This window comes from Camponotus floridanus, unplaced genomic scaffold (genome assembly GCF_003227725.1).
Source record: "Camponotus floridanus strain SB8 unplaced genomic scaffold, Cflo_v7.5 scaffold86, whole genome shotgun sequence".
Taxonomy (NCBI): Eukaryota; Metazoa; Arthropoda; class Insecta; order Hymenoptera; family Formicidae; genus Camponotus; species Camponotus floridanus.
Window position 1 is genome coordinate 597,646 of NW_020229856.1, and position 23,207 is coordinate 620,852.

The window sequence follows — 23,207 nt, forward strand, 5'->3', positions numbered from 1 at the left end:
ACTTTCGCGCTCGTGCCCCCAGGCTGGATGACGTCACCACTATGGAATGTAAACAGTAGCGCCTCGGTGGCGCACGGCGTACTTTCTAATCGTGACGTCATTCGTGCAGTGAACTCGAACGGAGAAGTAGCGCTCCGTGTTTCTTCGCGTTATTTTTCGAATCATCTTTATAATAATTATAGTAATTACAATTAACAGTCAGCATATTATCAGTCAGCGCGATTGATTAACCTCCTTCGACTTGAAAACGTTCTTAGATTTATAAAGGATTTATTTCTCACAATTTAGTCACGTGAAGTAGCCGAGGTAAAAACACGAAATCAAATTCAATTATATCTCTCGTTTTACATTGAGATGTTTATTTCTTCGAGTATATTTTACATCGATGATTTGTTTTCAATCGAATTAAGCTTTTCCGATACTTGAATCAAATAATCTCTCTTTCTCCCTTTCTCTCTCCCTCTCTCTCTCTCCCCCTCTCTCTCTCTCTCTCTCTCTCTCTCCCTCTCTATTGTCGCCATCTTTACTTCTTTATTGCATTATTTAATCAATCGCACGAATTGATAATCGCTAATTATAATAATTGTAAGAAACGATTGTGTATTTGTAAAAGATGTGAAGATACACGAGGCGTAATCACGGTTCCGCGATTTTTAAATGGTGTATAGTTTCGATTTTTCGCAGTTATAATAAAATAACGTAATATAATAAAGTGCGCGTCTGATTATTGCCGCGAGTGCCGTATAAAATATCGCGCGATCGTTATTTCGATTAATGCGCACGCGATTATAGTTAATCGTATTTTTGCGAATAAAAGTGTCGTGAAAAAACAACAAAAGATGAACAAAAGAGGATTCACGGGGAGATATCGTCCTACGAAGAAGCAACCACAGGGTATGCATAATTTATAACTTTTTACTATTTATCATTTACAAATTAATTTTTTGTTTATCTCCGAGATAATAATTACATTAATATATAATACATATAAGATATACTAGGGTTTTTTTTAAATATATAAAGTATTAGAGTATAATAATAATAATTAATATACTTGTTCATATAGATTTTTATTAAAATATTTTTTTATAAAAGTTGTAGAAAATTTATCATTATTTAGATTATTGAGATAAAAGATAAAACTCTCATATTATTATGTTAATTATTTATTTATAGAGACCATATATGTAGGAATTATTGAAATTGGGAGATAGTTCCTATAAATAAATAATGATTAATATCTATTTAAAAGACAAATAAAAAATTAAATTTTGCGCAATAATTACTTTGTAAAATATTAATTATTTTGAACACTAATTTATAATTTGGATATATTTATATTTTACAGGTCAACGACGAATACTACAATTCCTGTTATGCATCGTATCGGTGAGTAAAATAAAATTCTTGCTTTGTAAAATCTTTCAGCAGAGAAAAATTTATATTGTTAATAATCAAGACGTATAAAGGTTCTATTTAACACAAAAATCTTTTTTGTACAAATACATCTTTTTCGATCGCTAAAAATCTTTAACCATGTATACACAAAAATTTATATGTATTATATTGACCACTCTATTCAGTCGTACATTTGACTACGTAATAAACTTGCGGTTTATAAACTGCAAGTTTATCACACAGATAGATACACTATTTCTTATACGAAGAAATGTAATCACTAGCAGGAAATAAATCAAACAGAAAACAGATAAACGAGCACTAATTGGAAGCTTGTAAATCCAAATGGTCAATAATCAGTGGTCAATAATTATATGGTTAGATTTATTTTATATCACATACGCTGTGACATATGGGTGAAATAACATTCTATGGTAAATTACAATATAATCAGAAGAGAAGAAAGATATTAACAAATAGAAAATTATACGTGCAAGTGTTAAACAATAACTATTAATACATCTATATTATATTTTTATCATATTAGTAGCTTATTAATTTTTTTTGCATACTTAATATTAAATTTCGAGATCAAGTGCGTCACATTTCATATTTAATTTGCAAGTTACATATTTGAGTTTAATAAATTACAATTACATAAATGGTAATTATGGTAATTTATTGTCAGAATTTTTGATAGGTATCATTTATGTGATAATTGATTAAAATTAGTTAAAATTTTTTATATATACGAGTATAATAAAAATGAAATAATAAATTCCTACGACTGCATATTAAATCATTAAACATTTTACATTTAATTCTTGTGCAGTTTAATTAATTATGCATAAATATTTTAATGTATATAAAAGCATCCATCTCTCTTGTAGCTGTCAAGCTTCTTAAAAAAATCGTATTGATTATATAGCAACGAAGCAATTCATTATGCGTACTTAGTTACTGCTCTTTTAAAGCTACTTAATTAATGAGAAGATAATAAAAACCGTGACAGTTGGGTGAAAGAAAGCAAAAAGATTCGTTTAAATACTGATTCTACTTATTTTTTTATGTCTATCAAAAAAATATCAGCAATCTACTTTTCAACTATTTTTTAATTCTATTTATATGAAATATTTTTAATTAGTTTCCAAAAAAATATTCGCGATATAATTTCGCGTTATAATCAAATTAATTCTCGTCGAGAGTTTTTAAAATGTATAAATTAAAATGAAAATTTAGGTAGAAAACTCTACAATCATAAAATCTATAATAACGATAAAAATTTTAACAATTTTCTAAAATATTTATTTTTAAATAAATATTTAATAAATATTTTACCATAAGTCGCAATCGCATTATCGCTAAGCGATAAAATTTTAAACTAAACATATTCGTAACAACGTTTTAACTAAGGAAAACGAAGATATAAATAAATATAAACTTTCTAAACTGCAATTTATTGCGAGGATAGATCGTTACATTCACATCCGGGAATTCTCGTGCTCGGGACTTGATTAAAATGACTCGCACCTGGAATAGCCGAATGTGTTTCGCGGGACCTTCGTCGGTTGAAAACAAGTTGGAAAAACTAACGTTGCTGCAGTCTCTCGTGTATTATCCTGCCATAGGGAATAAAAGCAGCAGTGGTGAGAAATACTCTCTCTCTCTCTGTTGGACACGGTAATAATCAGAAATAATCCATTCTCGGTCATTGGGGATTCGATTTCACGCTCATCTACGATTCTAGACACGATTACCGCGTCCGTTTTCATAGCCTCCTATGATTCCGGAGTCTCTTTGCGGGCCTTCGTATCTATTTTATACGAAACCCTTCGATATCGGACCCGATTGTAGTCTTGTAGATGATTCGGCGAAAAAACTGATTATGATTCTCACGTGCGAATAATACCATCGGACTATGAGCGTATAGTGTATACTACCTAAATAATTAGATCTCGTGTAAAATATTTCTCATATATTTATTGTGTATATATTTAAGAATAAAAGAAATGTAAAAATTTATTTTCTCAACAAATATCTCCAATTCTAAATCATGTAATTGCTCATTCTTAAGTTACATTAAATAAATTAGTTTGAAATAAAATTTAAAATTTTCTTGTTTATTTAAAAATAATTATTAGAAAAATATAAATTATTTATAATATTACCAAAATGTTTACTATAACGCTTATGCTTCGATCAATTTTCAAAATTAATTTGATTAATTATATATTGGAAGTTTTAATGAGATTTAATTTATATTAATGCAGTTTTCTTATTTTCTCCATTATAACAATGTAATTATATTGCACCATTTTTTTGCTTTATTTTTCTGTTTTTTCCTAGAAATAATCAAACATTTTCGAGTAGATTCTTTTCTATTATTAAAATTAGATTTTATCGATAAATATGGTTATGATCTAAGATTAGCGTTATGAGAGAATTTGGTGACCTACATTATTAACATCGGTCATAAAATGAGCCTATCAAAGGACCGATTGTATCGCATGTAATGTGTCTGGGTAGAATAATCAAGTATAACAATCGTCGACATATCTCTCTATGTCAAATATTATACCATTTGCGTGTTTTGATCTCTCACATGACACAGAAAAGAAAAGTTGCTTTTCTTATTATTACATTTGATTATCATTCAAGAACATGGAGATTCATGGCTTAATTCCCTTCTCTCTGTTAGCTTACAGTCTCTCTGTCGTTTATTTTCCGCTAGTAAAAAAAGTCCATTATTAACGTCTATCATTAGAATGCGGTCTCAAGGAGGCTTTATCTGGAATCAACTTCTTTTCGACTATTCCAGATTCGAGAACTGTCACGAAAAATTTTTATTATTTTTTTATCAAGAAAACAAAGCGCATTGAAAACTAATTGATATCTCATAAATACATGTCGCTAATTACATTCGAACGATAAAATGTATTTTTTTAATATATTGTATAATATTATATTATTATTGCAAGCATATGTAATTTCAGATTTAAATTTTTTAATGTCTAAATTATGAGACTGACATACGTTATATATGTATAGTATTATAATTTATTATTAAGTGTGCAATTATTGATATAGATTATTGATATAGATGCAAATCATGATAAATTAAAATTAATTTATTTTTTATTATGACGATATAATAAAATTAACATTATCTCTTAAAATAATGTAAATTATTTTTTCATAAAAATGAAAGCGTACATATTTTAATATCTTTAATGCCCTACAAATATTTAACGTTAATGATAGATCGTATCAATAGATGAAAAATAATTAGAAGATAGCATTTTATTTTATTTTTTTAAATTTTTTATCATAAAAACTCTCATTAAAGTTTGAAAAATATTTCGCTTCTTTCGTTTCGCTAATATCATATCTTTATAACATATACATATGCATGTACATGCGTATGTGTGTGTATGTGTAACACATGTTATTTTTTTTATTTTCCTTCACAAAGATATTTCAAGATAGTGTTCTATTTTTAAACATACCTTCGTATCTGATGAGCATTCTTCATCATTCTTTCTCACTATCGATTATATAGTTTTTGAATATTTAAAACATACTACACGTGATATGTTACACTTGAAGCACACACATTTATCTTGCCCACCACAATTCGGGTAAAGAACCTAAGCCACATAAATGCGAGCTCTGCTTATCACGCGACGCAATAATCAGATCTACGTTGTAGATTTGAGGAGAGGCACACATTCTCGAGCTACCTCGTATATTATACTAAACGATGGGGTCGTTGGAGAAAAGCGATTTAACTCGCGTGAACGCGTGTCTTGCTCCGGGCCAATGTCTGCTGAAACATTCATGACATTCATCGTTGCGAGACGGACCGTAAAATACGTTGCATACGAAGCCGATGATGCGATGCTGTCTCTCTTGTCTCTTATAATGTCGCGAAAACGTGGGAGAGATCGTGAGAAAAATTCAGCGAATAAAAAGAAGAAATGCGGTGAATTCAAGAGGCAGCTGAGATATCTGCCACCGGGAGAATTGTGTCACGTGTCACTGACATGTTCTGCTGACCACGCGACTCCTTCCTCAGGATCTCTGATATAGATTGCGCAGCTTATAAGATATTTAACCTTCTCAGTTATTCTAACACATTTTTATTTTTATTTTTTTTTTTTCTTATTATTTCCTCTTTTCAGAATATTTTTATGTTTTGATATAAATTGTACGCAAAATAATAATAAAAAGCGAAAGTGAAAGAAATTTTGTTTTATATTATCCAAAGATTATAGAAGAAAAATAAAATTTAAAAAACTGCATAAAAATTTTCTGATAAGATTAGGACGTATAATGCTGAATATATGCAATAATAAAATACATCAGTCGTTAATATAAATGATGAAAATTGAAAATATAAATTATAATTCTAAATATTGATAACTGAAGATAATTTTTATATTTTTTATTTTTATTTGTCAATATTTATTTTTTTGCGATGTTTCATGTTTTATATATAATTTATTTAAATGACTAGGCAAACGATTCTATTACAGTAGCAATGTCTTGGAGTTCTTAATATAAATGTATACCAAAATATCCTCATAAATAATAGAGGGTCTAAGCGAAGAAGATGACTTTGTTTCTGAGAATATAGCAAAAACATGTGAATGATATTGTTCTACGTCATTTCTTTTTTCGCTTGCAAACAAGATTATTAGAACTGTTAATCTAAAAATTATTTTAATAATTATTTAAAAAGAACTAAATTAATTTTTCGATTACAAATTTATATGAATAAATAAATCACTAGATAAGCGAACAATTATCATTAAAAAAATTAAAATATAAAAAAATATTCAGCAATATTTACAAATTTTTACATAGTCTGTATCGATTGTCAAAATTATACATATTATAGTTTGCATTCTTCAATATATAGAGTACAGTGATATCTACTATGAAAGGGAAAAATCAATTTTTTGAAAAAAAATATTGTATTACTATAATACTGTGTATCACTATAATATCGTGTGAAAAAGATTCTCATCATACCAAAGATAGAAATTGATGATCCATTAAATAAAAGAGACTTTAGATAATTGGACTTTGGACTATTGGACAAGCAGATGCTCGTTGAAAATATGCGTATGTTTCAGTTTCTTCTTTTTAAGTGGCTAAGACATTGCTAAGAAATTAATACTGGAATTTTCTTTCTCGTTTATTTTTAATGACTCATTCGTACATAAACTTTATTTTTTAATCAATAATTATAGCCATTAATTTGTTTATTTAATAATTATTATCAATCATTGTTAATTTGATCAATAATTTTGTTTGTCAACTTTTTTTGTGCCAATTCTTTATAGTTATTCTAAAAATTTTGATTATATAAAATGATGAAATAAAATTAAATGTAAATAGTTCGTGAATTGTGATGACATAAAAATTCAAGTTTGCTAATAAGTTTGCTAAGTATTTTTATTATTTGTGTATTATTAATGAAAATTTTAATACTGTCTAATTTTATTGATAATAATTAATTAGTTTTTGTTAGCAATAAAATTTTCACGTTGATTTCGAAAACGTAAAACAAATTCAAATATTACCAACTTTATCTCTTGTTTAATTGCGAGCCAAGTTTGAACGAGACATAAAATACGAGAAGCGAAATAAGTTTCTTTACTTCAAAGTTCTTCTTCAATAATGTGTTGAATTTAATTGATATTAAATATTAATGTTTATATATTTCACATGAAACGAAAGGAAAATATTTTAAATTTAAAAAAAAGATTTTCCACTTAGTACAACTCAAAATAAAATATTTTTTATATTTCAATTGTCGAAATGTAATACTTTACTAATTTTTAAAATGTTTGCTATGTTTGACAAATTTTATTAACATTTATAAAAGTTTTTCTCTTTGTTTTCTACAAAACTAGTGAAAAATTTATATTATTTTATATTATATACCAAAAGTATACATATATATATATATATATATATATATATATATATATATTATTTCTGTTAAATATATTTGCACGATACATGCTTTTTGAATTGTATATAGCGTGCACAGAAGTTATTACGTATAATATGCAAATGATAATGAAAACGTGAATGGCGAAGCTAGTACGCTTCCAAGAAAAGACACTTGCTTTTTTCTCTAGATTATACTTTTCTGAAACTTTTTTCATTTGCAATTCTCTTTTTCTTATTTTCTGCGAGATCTTTATTATGAAAATAAAGTATCATGCAGAGAGTGAAAAATTACATAAATTATTAAAATTTTTAATTACTTACATTAAAAGAAATTTTTTCTCATGTTTAATTTATTTTTCCGAAAATTTATAATCCACTATTTTTAGTGAATTTTTATTATCTTTAACTTTTTAGACAGATTAAAGATGAGAAAATTTTACTGAGAATTTTTGGGAAGAGGGAAGAATGAATTGTTATAGATTAAGTGCAATACATACCCATATGGCCAAAGTCAAACAACAAACGGGATTTAAATTATTCTCATATTGTGTGTGTGTGTGTGCGTCTCCTTCTCTTTTATCGATTTTACGATAGAACTATGCAAATTTGTCCGATTGCTCCGGCGAAATTTCACCCGAGGACCCACTCCACGGCAGATGTAAAATGGGAAACGTTTTCCAATTAATGTCACGTACACGAGTATTGGATGCAGTTGAAACATTATCGAGAGAAGGTAGCGTAACTTCAATAAGTCTCTTGCTGAAATTCAACTTATCTTTTATGAAATTAAGAAATAATTTTATACGGCCATAAAAAAAATATTTTAAAATCATTTAGTGTTCAAAAATTTAGAAAATGTGCCAATTTCTTCAATACCCTCAGCATTTTTATTATTTATCGATTTTTTTGTACATAGATATTTTGTATAATAGATAGTTTAGTCATCTTATTGCTTGGATGCAAATTTGTTTTTACTAACGCAATTTTATCTTATTCTATTGACATTTAATTTTTATTGAAATATTTTAAATTAATAAGAGAGGAAATATAATGCAACGTAACATACATAATTATAGAAAAATAGTATTATATAATTATAGAATAATAGAATAAAAATATAATGATAGAAAAATAGTATTTAAAGAAATCACACTTTGTTGGCAAAGATAATTAAATACAAGTTTATATTATTTGCAATGCAAAATAAAATACAGAAAGATATAAATAGAAATAAATATAAATATAAAAATCGATGAACAATGTAAAATAATCATATTATGAAAAAAGCGGCAATAATTTTCAACAAATATTAAAAAGAAAGAGAGAGAGAATATATAAGAGATGTGAAAAATATATCGTCAATAATCTTTTAAGATAGTATTCAAAAAGTTTCAAAAGTTTGTTTGTTTCATTCCGTCAATTCTAAATAATAAAAAATAGAATGCAAACGAAAAGGAAATACTATTTAGTTATGATAAAACTTTGCTGTCTTAAAAGATTGCTTTTTTCAATTTTCTTAATTTAACTTGTTTCACATTTCACTTTTAACATTCGTGATTTCTTCGTTTCATAAATTGGATGGGTCTTTCTCTTTTTGTCTTTATATAAATCTTCATATTTTATACGTGTAACTTTTCTACATATCGGTTTATTGGCTCGTGAATAAATTTGCAACTCAGTAGTTGCAATGCAAACTAGTAATCTCCATAAGTCGCCAAAGAAATATTTTTTTTATTTGCATTTTGACCATAAGATTTGAAATAAAAGAAAAAAAATAATAAAGAGAAAAAGAATTCTGCAAATAATTTCATTAAAAAAACTATCAAAAATATCAAATGTATAAATCAAATATATAAATATATAAATATATATGTACATAGAGTAATAATGATATAAATAAAAATAAAATTAATTAAAATAAAATCTTAAATCAAGATAGAAAAACATATACTTAAATTAATTTAGAAATTGTTTATTTTTACTGCATCAAATTAGCAAATTAATGATAAATAAATAGATAAATTATAATAAAATATTTTTATTAAATTTTTATTGAGAGAAAAAATCGACTCCAAATTTGATAGTAAGGAGTAAGGAAAAAAAAAGACAGAAGAAAAAAAAAGAAGTGCAAAAAAAGATAATATTGGAATTAGGCAACTAATAAAACATGCAATTTCACATAAAAACAGATGGTTAAATATTGGAAAGCACAATTTTTTTCGAGGAAAGAGATATTTTACATCGGAACATTTTACTCTATTCGTATGTATACGTGAGCTTGTCCAAATGTGCTTACCAACTAATTGCGAACTTTGTCAATAGCTACTGGAATTATTTATAATGATAGTACGTATTCACAGATAACGAAACTTTTTGAATACTATTTTAAGAGATTATTGGCGAACAATTTTAAATTGTATTCATAGAGATAAAGAGTTTAGACTAAATTTATCAATTTTATCAAGCCTTCTTTCTTATTCTTTATGTTAAAAGTAAACAAGATAAGAAGGTAAGCAAATGATCGATCGGAAGGACATAATGATGGGGTGATGTGGGAAATAAAAAGTTAAACTGCGAGAGAAAGTTTATTAATGTTATGAAAACTTGAAGGAAGAATTAAAAATTAAATAAAACGACAGATACAACTTTCAATGTAATTATTATTTTTCTACAAGACACTAAATTACGAATTGTCACATCTTTTTATGACATTTATCATTTTTTATACGTTATATAGTTAGCATACGGACTTGTATTAAAAGCAAAAATTGACTATTTTTTTATATTATAGTATGCATATAAAGTTCAAGATAAAGTATATATATGTATATTTATATATATATATATATATATATATATATATATATATCACAATTTTTATACTAATATATACAGTACTAAATATCTTAATTTTCATTTAATACATCGACGAAATAATTATTTCGTAATTTTATGTGCTTGTAGAGTAAGTTTATTTTAATACTAATTAAATAGATTCTCTCTCGAAAGGTATAAGTAAGATTTTACATTAAGAACTTATCTCATTAACTTGATTAACGTTATTATGTCGCTACTAGATTGTCACTCAAGATTGTCATTTCACGTCTTTGCTTCATGATTCTTCTTCGTTAAGACCAGACAGTCACTTAAAGCTCTCAAGACATTTGTATGTGACGAGTATAAATGCCCTAATTCTAAGGAAATAGCGATATCTGTGTGTAGATGTATAGCGGCATGAAAGCTATTGATTAGATGCTGGAGGGAGCTTACGAAAGGGATAGCTTAAATTTGCATAAATCTTAACATTTTGGTTAGTTTTAGCGGGCTATCCAATCTTCTACTCAATTCACGCGTCCGTTTCGCAAGTGTGCTATTAAATTTTAACAAATTTTTCATAAATGTGGAACAATAGATCCCAATTATGCAGATAATGACGAAATATTTAATTTCGAATTGGAAGCGCAATTATCTATTTGTATTCATTTATTTTAGTTTAAATTTTATGAATAATAATATAATAAAGACTCGTCTATAACAATTAATTGTAGATGGAAGAATACAGAATTAAATCAGTCAACATCATCTGGTCCTTTGTTAGCTTGTTATTAGTATCCAAATTGAAACATCGAATTAATGAGACGCGAGCATTGTCGGCAAATGAATGTCGAAGCATGCGGGAGCTGTCAGGAATGTCCTATTTAACACAGAAAACTCTTTCGTATTCTCCAGCGTCTATTCGGGATTCGGTTAACGATATTCTACCGAATGAAGCACCGAACCGTAATTTCTCAATAGAGAATATCTAGCGAGAAAGCGAATTCGCCCGGGATAACTAGCAGGGATATCCAGACAAAAGAAAAGGAGACTGAGATAAGGAGAATGCAGAGAAATACAGCAAGTCGAGTTTACGTAAATAGGTACATTATCATTTAACAGAATGAGTTATTTGTAGTTACTTCGGTTTAAATTCAATATTTTGTTTCACATTACTTTTGTACGAAAAAGTAATTAAAATTTATAACCAGAGAGATAATAATTATGTTAGCGATTTGAGAATAGATAATTGTGAGCTTTTAATAAGAAAAAATAAATGGGCAACAATACGAATGTAATATATTGTTAAAAAGGAGAAAAAAACGAAGATGATAAATTGGCTATTGGCTTTGAATATCGTTTCTCGAGCATTCTTTTGTTTCTCGATACTTTTTAATAAAATGATAGGCTTAACTGATTTTATAATTTATTACTAAGAATAAATGACCAAAGATCGATTATGAACTTTTGTAATAAGATTTATCAAAAGTTTGCAGGTTAATTATAAACAATTGTAAACATGTTCTTAAAAGCATTTGTGCGCATTATAGATTATGTGTATATGTATATAAATTTAATTAACGCGCAATTTGTTTTGCGAAAGGAAAAATTTAGATATATTATAATTATGAAAAATAAAGAGATAAAAATGCAAATATTTTTGTAATTCACCGAGTTATTTCGTAACATTCCTTTTTTCGTAACAATTTCCATATTAATCACAAGCAACATCAATGTCATCAGTGTATATCAACAGGTAAACACCTACATATTTTATCGCGCACTCTTACACGTCAGACTCTATAAAATGTTTTTCCACACGAGAAAGGAGAACATTTTACGCTTCCCAAATAAATCATCACTATGTATACATGCTTTACGCTAAATCACGAGAGAGTCAGGAATAAAGTTTCCACATCGAAAGTTTTTGGTGGAAAAACCATGCAGGTGTGCGCGCTATTCACTTCACTGCATCTTCATTGCATCGATGTTTTCCAAGTTTTATCCACTATCACGCGTTTTATAAAGCTCGAGATACACTTTAAAATTAAAATTATCTACAGAATTTTTTCGAATTTAATAATCTTTTTTATAAAATAATTTTTACAATATAAACAATATTTTGTAAATGATATTTTTATATATATATTTGAGAGAGAGAGATGTGTTTTAACATACATTTCTTATCCAGAAAGTATAATTTTTTAAAAATATTTTTGAAAAATTTTATCTAAAGTTTCAATTCAGAAAATTAGAGATATTTTTATTTTTGTGATTGTGTGTAGAAATCACAACGTGCATAATGCCTCAGCGCGTTCAAAAATGCGCTCATTGTCAAATAGTGCATTGAAGTCTCACATTTTATTTTTTGCAGCTCCCTCGAGAAAAATATATCATTTTCTGACAAAATACATTGAAAACATCAGTTACACACACTTTTCTCTCTCGTGCTAGATTTATTTAGACATTCTTAATTATCTCAGTAAAATTACGCGGACAACTATATCTCGAGAGAATCCCCATTAACCAATGCATATGTATTATACATATGTGTGTATATGATGAAACAATAGTACAGAAAACATATACACAAATTTGTACAAATACGCAAACTTATAACTGTTTGTATATAATACAACACTTTACGACACGATCATTTCAAACAAACTCAACTTTAATTAAGATGTTTCAAATCAGCGAAACATCTCTTACATCCACATTTTCTTATCTAATTCAACATTGACTTTAAAAAAATATCACGTAAAGCAATAGTTTTCAATTAATTTTTAATCGTGCGATTAGAAATGTAAAAAAAGACATTTCAAAAGTGCAAGCGCAGTTAGATTTTTTATTTTATTAAATTTGATATGGATTTTATTTGAATAAACTTATAATTTTTGGCAATTACTTACCAAATATTTTTAGTTTCCTTCGATATTCTTTTTTAAGATAAATATGAGATTATTAAGTTTAAAATATCTTTATTAATATTAATTATTATTTAATAACAATTGTACAATAATATAACTCGTGAAACTGACATCATAAATGTTAAATGCGTAACGTGAAAGTACTATAGTAATCAGAGCAAATTTAACAAGAAACAATTAAGATTGCATAATGATATACAAGCATAAAGCTTCTACGCAAACATTAGTAATAATATGTGTCTTGTTCAATTCTGTTTTATGCAAGTGCAATTTAGATTCGTGCTCCAATGTATTTGCATAATTCATTATAACGCATTGCAAATGTCATGTTCTTAGTACAGGAGCGTTATCTTTCTAGTTATATTATGGTCTTGAGAATAAATGACGGCAGTATATTTGTTCGTCCTCTACCGAAATTTTATAACGAATACAATAAGCAAGATAGAAAGTAGGATTAAAGTAGCGTTTATCAACATCCTACGGCCTACAAGCTAAGAAAGATTAACACATGTTTGAAACGATCTAATACTTTCTCATACAAAAGTGCCAGTTTATCCATAAGATTTTTATGGGGAATAAAGGGAGAAAGAGTAATTTTAAAAGTAATTATAATTTATTTATTTATTATATAATTTATTTATTAACAATAAAATAAAAAATGGAGTATATTACCTTTTATTATTATAATATAAACTTTTTTTAAAGAAATTCACTTTTTGTGTTACTAGATTCTTTTATTTAAAATTTTCATGGATCATACTAAGAGTATAATAATATAGTCGTACGTAATAATATAATCGTACTAATGGTACTAATAGCTACAGTGTATGTTCACAGAGAGATACGTGAATAAATTTCTCGTATTGTAACGAGAAAAGAGCGCCAGATAGAAAATCGCGTTATCGAATAGAGAGATACTCAAATCTTTTCCGCACAGGAGAAAATTGCATACGTACATGTCGATATGGTGGAAAGAATCACCGGGATGTAAGAGTCCCGACATAAAATATGATAAGAAAATGTTTTCTGCAAAATTCCGGGTGTGTGAAATATCGTCTTTATGATACAAAAAATAGAAAATAGAAAATAGATAATAGAAAATAATGATTTTTTCCCATACATCTCGAATTGTTTCAAAATCAAAATACATGTAACATTATAAAAAAAAAAAATATATATATATATATATATTCCAAATATTTTCTGCAATAATTTTATTACACATTTAATTGTTTTCTATAATTGTTCTTTATTGTTCGTTACCTTCTCGAAATAATTCACTTAAAGTTTTCAGCGGATAAATAGAAAGGACTTTATTTGATAGTAAGGATATTCGTAGAACCTGTAAGTCTATTAGTCAACGTTGTTGCAAATAAATCTTTTTAGTTTGGTTCGAAATCCAATCATAATTAATTGAAATATCCATGGGATGATATCAAATAGTTTCAATAAACCCATCGATTTATGTATTAATTGGAAATTGAATTCTTGGTCTTGAGTTACCGCAATTGGTAATGAAAAAATAATGCGTAAGTCAAATACGTTCCATCCATTGTTACCGAAAGTACAACGTTGATTGAAAAACTCATCAAAAAGTGGAAAGCACAGTTACATTTGTGTACCGACTGAAATCGGAACGGGAAACTAAAATATAACATGTAAAGTACTCACATTTCAAGCGAAAAATTCTAAAGGAGCAAAAAATAAGTCGCAAAATTTAAAGATAGATTAAAAATAATCTATGTTATAATTTTACACACATAAGCGAATAATTTTATGTCTAATATGATTTCATATTTATGTGTTCATGTCACAACCTTAAGCCACATACGTGTAAAATGCGCGGTTAACTGTTTATAAAAGTTGTATCTGTGTTCTTTTAAACATTTTTCCGGTAAAAAAAATATATCACTGAGAAAAATGTCCGATGAAAAGGTAACGAACGGATATTAACGATTACTTTAATCGGATATCTGATCGGAAAGTTCCGAATTTTGAACTTTCTGATCAGATATTCGATCGATCGATATTTTCTGATTGGATATTTGACCGGTTTCTTTTTTTTTTCGATTAAAGTGATCGGTATAATATCCGTTCGTTACCTTTTCACCGGATATTTTTCTCAGTGAACTCTTTCACTTTTTTGTAAAGTGTAAATTAAACCATGAAACTAAAATTTGATCGATTAAATGATTTAAAGTTGTGGCAATTAAAATATAAATTTAAAATGTTAGAAACGATAAAAAAAATAATTATAAACCTTTTTTTATTCTTTACATTATAAATTGACATTACTTTAACAACACTTTAATTTAAAGCTAAGTTGCTAAGATGTTTAACGTCAAAAATTAAAGCAAATATAAAAAAATGAGTTGAATCAGTTTTAAATGTGGAAAAAATTTATTTTAGGAAAAAATTTGATGTTATATTCTAAAATCATCCCATTTATATCAGTTTTCTGTATGTGTATTTTCTCTATCTCTCGAAAAAAATTTCTTTATTTTGGGATTACCATCGGATTATCCATATCGCCAGCGAAACCGAATGTCTTGACTCGCGCGACGATTAGAATTTCATGCACGGACCTACCCAAACAACCCCTTTCAGACCCGCATAATATCAGCCGTAAATTGGCGCCTCTCTTCGTAGCTTGAGCATACTTCGAGGTCGATTAATTTCCCTTGCGACGCCGACTTGCGATTCCAACTCGGATCCTTATTTCTGATAGTCGGCCAGTCGACCCTGTCCAAAACGGGAATATCGCCGACAAGTACATATTACGGGAAAACGTGCCGCTATAAAATGCCTTTTATATTGAGTCTGTAATCTTATTGTTAGTGTCTTTTATATGTGTCGTCTCTAATGTATCGCATCCGTAATTCAAAAAAACCAATGTTTGGCTATCTTTTCTCTAATAATTAATTTTTTTGTGACATAGGTTTGTTGTGAATTTCTAATTGTCAAATAATCACCTTTGGAATTTTTTGCGCGAATCAAATTTTAGATTCATGATTTATTTTATCATATATTTTTAATTTTCGAGATTAATATGACAGTATGAATTAAATCAAAATTTTCATTCAATTATATTTCCTCCTTATGTTTTTCAAATCGAAGATATATCAATAAGATACTTATTGATTACATTTGAAGAATAGTACGTGTGCTAAAACATTATTTAAAGATTAATTTCCGAATGCGCTATTTTCCCTAATTTCCTTTGCAAACAAAGTATATTATTTGAAAAACAAATTTCTCGGCCCCTAGCGTAATTAATTTTACCGACCTACATCTATTGATCCGTAGATTTTTCGAAGACGTGACGACGCACTGATGATTCTGGACACGCCGCTGGGCGAGACACAAACACGTCTCTGCGTCCACCCACGAAGCGTGCTTTATTTTTCAGACCTACGGTAAAAAAGGGATGCAGCGACTCTCCCCCTCCATTCTCTCCCCTCCTTCCCTTTCGTTTCATTCTCTCGTTGATGCGATAATTCAGAAAATCTATTTTACCGGGTTTTTTTTATCATCGGCCATTATTTACGGCGGATACGCTCGGGAAGGGTCGCCTTATTCGAATTCTAGAATACGTCGATAATGCTTAATCGTAGAAACGGGAATTTCTCCTCACCTCCCTGTGTCGAAAATTCCAGATGGTACCCAGTCTGTAGGTAGCCTGAGGCTGTACGAAATAAGAGTCCATGAAATCTGACTTCAGCTCAATTCTCAGTTTGCAATGATATGTGAGGCAATTCACAGTTGTCACAGTTGTCTTGTATAACACTAAGACCATAGACATGATCATGGTCTATGACTAAGACCGGATGAAACGAAAATCACGGAAGAATATCAAAGCTGATTATTTTTCCAATCTTTTATAACGTCTACATTAAATATGTTAGCAGTCAAATATATAATTAAAATTTTTTGAATATAAAGTCTAGTTAAATAAAAATATTGTGTTAACTATTTTATGAAACGCATCATTCTTAATTTGAGACTTTATTTTATACTCTTAATTTAAAAATTATTTCTATTATTTAATAAATATTAACATTTCTTTTTCTAAAAATTGTTGTTTTAGCTAAATTTATAAAAATAAAAAAAAATATCTTTAATATTTCAAAAATATCAAACAATATTAAAAATTAATAAGATACCGATTTTTTGTTCGAATATTCTTATGGATGAATAAGATAAACATTTTTTCTCGTAAAAATTATTAAATTATCGCACTTCTTCATATTCGAATCTGAATATTTTTTAAGTATATTCAAGTTTATTATACATAAAACGTAAATATGAAAAGAAAATCACCATATTGTTTGTACTTTTGTTCTCGAGTTGCGAAGTGATACCAATTTCCATGATGTCGACATGTAAATTTAAATTGCCAAATTGTCAATAATGACTATAAATTTGGCATGGATTTGAAATTAAAATGTCTGGAATTACAAATGGCTCGTTATCAGAAAAATCGATCAGCATTGTCGCGAATGTGAAATGCGAATTTCATGCGTCGATTTACGGTCGAAGAACTCGTATTAAATCTGCCACTACGAATCGTCCAACCGCCAACGGCTTAAATCCTCCGACTATCCGTCGTCGATTGCTCGTCGTCTCATCCCGCGCTATCTTATGAGAGAATCTTCAAAGAAAAATAAGACGGATTAAAACGCTTGTGGGAACGATTGTGGAAGAGAGAAAAGGAAAGAGGTAAAACCACTGGAGAGAATAGCTTGAAAAGCCGTAAAGTTCCTTTCGCCGCATCCGGTATATAATTTTCAACTTGTAGACTATCAAAACTTTTCACTCAGACATCATCCGTTTTCCTCCATTTCTCTATAATAAGCTATAAGACCGCAAGTATTTAATTTCCTCCAAACTTGAACTAGCCTCATTCCTCGATAATATTACGACTCAGGAAATGAGACAAGTGAAAGTGCACAACATTTTTTATATTTATGAAAAAATATAACGTATAAATTATATTCCGTGGAACAGAGATAAAAATATACTATTGTCAAATCAAGATTCGATGTATCACATTTATTCGATTTGTGCGAAAAATTTGTCCATTATTTTTATTGTTTAACTATATTTATTGTTGAACTATAATAATCGAAATCGAAAAAATCTCAAATCTTCTTGTTTTGTATTTCTTCTTGTTTTCTATTTCCATTTTATTTTCATGTTCTAATAAATGTATCGAGAGATACATTACATAGATAGATCGATCGATTGATAGATAGATAGATAGATAGATAGATAGATAGACAGATGGGCAGACAGAAGGATAGAGAGATAAATAGATAGATAGATAGATAGAGAGAGAGAGAGAGAGAGAGAGAGAGAGAGAGAGGGAGGGAGAGAGAGAGAGAGAGAGAGAGAGGGAGGGAGAGAGAGAGAGAGAGAGAGAGCATTTTGCAAATCCTGCAAAAATATTACGGTAATTTGACTTTTGTTTTGCAGAGAAAAACCTAGCATGTGAATTCGATTCAAGAATAATCGGTTTATCGACTAAGAGACTATATTAAAAAAAAAAGTCTTTGATTTTCAATGCAGCGACTGAAAATAAAATAATACAGAATTATTTAAATCGGAAATCGGCTTCTCAATAATTAATCTCGTAAATTATATTAAGATCGTCTACTTTCCCAAAGAGAACAACTTGCTTTTCGTCGATAGTATTCTCCGCCTACGAAAGCTAACTCTGATATAAATTTATCGCGATAAAATGATAAAATGGATTCATTGAATCTTTGATTATGAATCATGTTTATTGTTAGCCAAAATTACGCTGATGCAAAAAGATCTCGAATAAGCAAAATCTTTTTTGTAAAGTAATCTAAGAATTCTTAACGGAGTTCTCGACACAAAAAACTAAAAAACAAATTCTAGTTTAATTTCGGCTTCAAATATATTTTATCACAATCACAATTTTAAAAAAGATTAAAGAGATCAAAGCTGTATAATAAAACGTAATTTACCATATTATATATTATACTATAATGTGCAGGAAATATTTTTATTTTATTTTATTTGAAATAAAATATATTATTACGGTTTTTTATAGTCATAAAAAATCAATAATAAATCGTTAAAAAAATTAATTATAATTAAAACTAATAAAATCGATATCTTTGTGTTCTAGGTAACTTGATGGTGATCTTTGTTGTAACGTTCTCCCGACGATTACGCAGTATCACGAATTTCTTCCTGGCAAATTTGGCAGTGGCTGATTTTTGCGTGGGCATATTTTGCATTTATCAAACACTCACCAATTATTTAATGAACAGCTGGCAACTGGGTGACTTCCTCTGCAAGGTGTATATGTTCGTGCACGCGCTCTCCTATACCGCCAGTATACTGATCTTAGTGGTGGTATGCACCGAACGTTATTTGGCTATTGTTCATCCTATTAAGTGTCGGTCCATGCTGACTAGAAGTCGTCTCAGAATGGTGATAGGCGTAGTGTGGGTCCTAGCGGCTGTATACGCCTCGCCTAGATTTCTCTACGTCGAAACCATCAGCAACCAATTGAACACTGGCGACGTGGACATCATCTGCATAGCTAATATCAAGAAGCACAACAAGAATGTCCTGGATGTAGTGAATCTGGTCTTTCTTTACCTTGTACCGCTTTTTCTTATGTGCTGCTTGTATACGAGAATCGCTGTCGGTCTCTGGAGAAGCAGCGCCACTCTTGGAGGACCCGGTCTGATCGCCAGGAGTAGAAACGGCAGAGTCCATCATGTTCACACATCCAGCAGAAACGTTCTGAGGGCAAGACGTGGTGTTATCAGGTAATGCATTATCATTTTACATTTCCGGTATATTAGAACGCGATATTTTCCTGTTCTGTCACACTGAAACTGATGTTCCTTCGAGTAATTCCATTCGAAAAATGTGTTTGCTTCGACGAGTAATTATAATGGAAATTAATTAATATAATATATATATTATATGAAAATGTTTATACATATATGACTGATATTGTGACATAATTAAAATAGAAAAATATCGATTATTTCAATGTTATTCTTTTATGATTTTCAAAATTATCGAAGCAATTCTAAATTACTGAGATTAACATTATGCTAGAATAATCGGTTTACACACCAAATTAAAATCTGCTAAGATTAATCATATAAATCGATTATTTATTTAATAAAAATTGTCTTCTTCTAATTTTATATTTCTCAATCGTTTTAAAAAAGTTTCTGAATATGAGTGATTAATTATAATCAATACATGTCAACAAATTCGATCAGGTATCTTTATTAATTGTTATCTATTTTGCAATTAATAATATCAAGGATCTTTTCGATATGCCCCCTTATTTGTTAAAAAATACTTCTGAGTTTAATCAATTTCGCCGCTTTTTTACAGAATGTTGATTGCCGTGGTGATGATGTTCGCCATATGCAACCTGCCCCAGCAGGCTCGTATCGTCTGGCGACACTGGGGCTCCAACTACGACCACACGTCGGATTTCAGCACTCTTCTGACTGTGTCGACCTTCCTCATCTCGTATATGAACTCCTGCCTGAATCCGCTGCTATACGCTTTCCTGTCGCGCAACTTTCGCAAAGGTATGCGCGAGCTGTTGCGTTGCAAGGGTGCAAGGAGTCGTAACGCTCTGGCGATGGTGTATACCAGCGGCGATCATACAAATCGCCACGAAAACGGCACCAATTTACCGCATAGCTCGGTCGTCCGACTGAGTTCCGTCCAAGACAGTCCATGCACAACGCAGGCCATCACACAGCAGAACACTTATGGCAAAAACATTCAATAAACTACGACCAGGATAGAAGCATCTTTACATAGAATATTCCAGGATGGGAACGGACAAAATTTCTCTCAGGGAGACGCGTGAGCGCCTGCAAGATCTTCCCTTCTTCTAGGGAATCTATTTCGATGCAGTCTATATATATTATGAAGAAACAAAATGAAACGTGTTTTGTGTTGAGAATTTATTTAAAACTTGAAAACTTTGAATTCGACTAAGCTGAGATAAATTTACGGTTATAAAGGATAGAAACTGAATGTGGAACACCTTGTATATGGATGACGCCGAATCAGGTAAATGTTTCATGGCAAAAATCTATTTTTTTCACCATATTAGAAATATTTTTATCGCGTTTCAATATCGAGGTTTCATTTTTTAAGCGCTCCAAAATTCTAGTCCCCAATCGATTTTCCAAAAATATCGTATATAAAAGGACTTATCTCTTAAAAGATTTGATTTATTTTGAAAATTTAGCTGTTTGACTTTCGAATGCAAATATTGTATTATCTTTCAATCGACACAGAATTTGCAGCTCAATTTCTTCGTGATGCGTGACGTTGTAATCTTAATCTCAGCTCATTATTGCGGGAATTACTACGTTTCGAGAACAGTAATAGTTTTTATTGCACAAAAGAGAGAGAGAGAGAGAGAGAGAAAGAAAAAATTCTCGTGAATTCTAGTCAAGTAGCGTCAACGGCATTTATCTACTGTAATCCGTATATGCACAGCAAAATTGAATACGGTGAGCTTAATCGGAGCTTATTCAGAATGCATTACGTACTCCCATTTCTACTCTCATTTTTTGTCCCTCAATGCATAAACAATACAGACAGAAACTATCGTGAATTTTGTTTTGTATTCGCTTAGTTTAACACTGCATTTGAAATAGCAACAAGAAACTACATTATGCAACCGAGATACGATCGATATCTACATATTCATATTTATATACTGGAATCGCGTATCTCGTATTGAATTTGAATGAAGTATCGTAAAATGTCTTCGTGTAATGTAAATATTTTTCGATATTTTATCTCAATTATTATGTACCAATGTCGATTCTCTTACACAATCCGTTAGCTTTATGAAAATGTTTTTCAATTTTTAAATTTTAATGAAAAATCACAATTGTTAAAAACTTGGAAAAAATCCACTTGAATAACATACTAATCGTCTGACAAATTAATACATATTAATCGTCGTATTTATTGGAAAAATCATACTCGTCGAAAATATGTAAAAAGAAGAATTCGAATTATACATGTATAAATGAATATTATGTAAGAGCTAAAGATACTAAAGATTTATTATAGTATTATAAAATTTTAATGTCAACTAATTAGCGAACTAATAAAGGAAATCATAATAAAAAAATGCAGTGTAATATGTTTATTAATACAAATTTCTTTTATACACTTACACTGCGTTTTTTTTATACGATTATTTATTTGTAGCATGAATCAAACATGATAATATGCAAAAATTTTTAATTTTTAATTTTTGAAAAATGTATATTATATTTTATATGCTTTTAAATTGACTGACAATGAGTACTAATAATATAACATTTCTTAACAAATTAATATAAAAAATTAAATATAAAAGAAAACAATGGAAAAATATAGTACAATTTGTTTGTATTAGTGAGAAGATAATTTACGTGAATTTCATTAGAGCAATATATAGAAAGAACAGTATTGCATGTATACATATATACATATAATAAATATTTATATTATTGTTTATAAGAAAAAGATAAGAAAGAGATATTCAGTCATTGCAAGATATCCCGTATACAATGCAATCTCATCTTGCTGAAAAATCTTTATTTTCAGTTTGTGAAGTATCATGTGAAAGTACTAGGTTACAATTTGGATATAGTGAATGGCAAAGATCCGGAACAGCTTCTAAAGTAAAACAGTTTTAAAAATACAAGTAGCACTTGGAACGACGCAGCGCGCGTAATTTGCTCTCGAAGAAAAAAAAAGTTTCTCCGGCTCTGAAATATATGTATATTTTCTCCGATACGCTGCGTACGTCCTCAATGGTGTGCCTCCAAAGGCAAATTTCAAATTTGCATCTCCGACGAGCAAACAACCTCATCTTCCTTTCTTCCCCTTTTTCCGCTCCTTTTGCGTCATCTCTCACAATTGAATGTTTTGTGAAATGTTTTGTGCTTCTGTCGCTGAATAAAATCGAGAGAAATTAATTTTACATCCATGAAACCATTGATTAATTATAATTTTTTTCGCTTATTTAGAAATGATTTTTTTTGCATAAATGTCGAGCGAAATTATATGCGT

General features: G+C 29.1%; 1 protein-coding gene across 1 annotated transcript; it reads left to right on the forward strand.

Annotated features, from left to right (window-relative positions):
- The first annotated feature begins 58 nt into the window (after positions 1-58).
- Positions 59-22,143, forward strand: LOC105252897 (trissin receptor). The gene is made up of 5 exons (XM_011260549.3): positions 59-306; positions 614-894; positions 1,349-1,389; positions 19,264-19,915; positions 20,502-22,143. The coding sequence occupies exons 3-5, from the start codon at positions 1,377-1,379 to the stop codon at positions 20,908-20,910; spliced, it is 1,074 nt and encodes a 357-aa protein (XP_011258851.1). The 5' UTR covers positions 59-306; positions 614-894; positions 1,349-1,376; the 3' UTR covers positions 20,911-22,143.
- Positions 22,144-23,207: the final 1,064 nt, after the last annotated feature.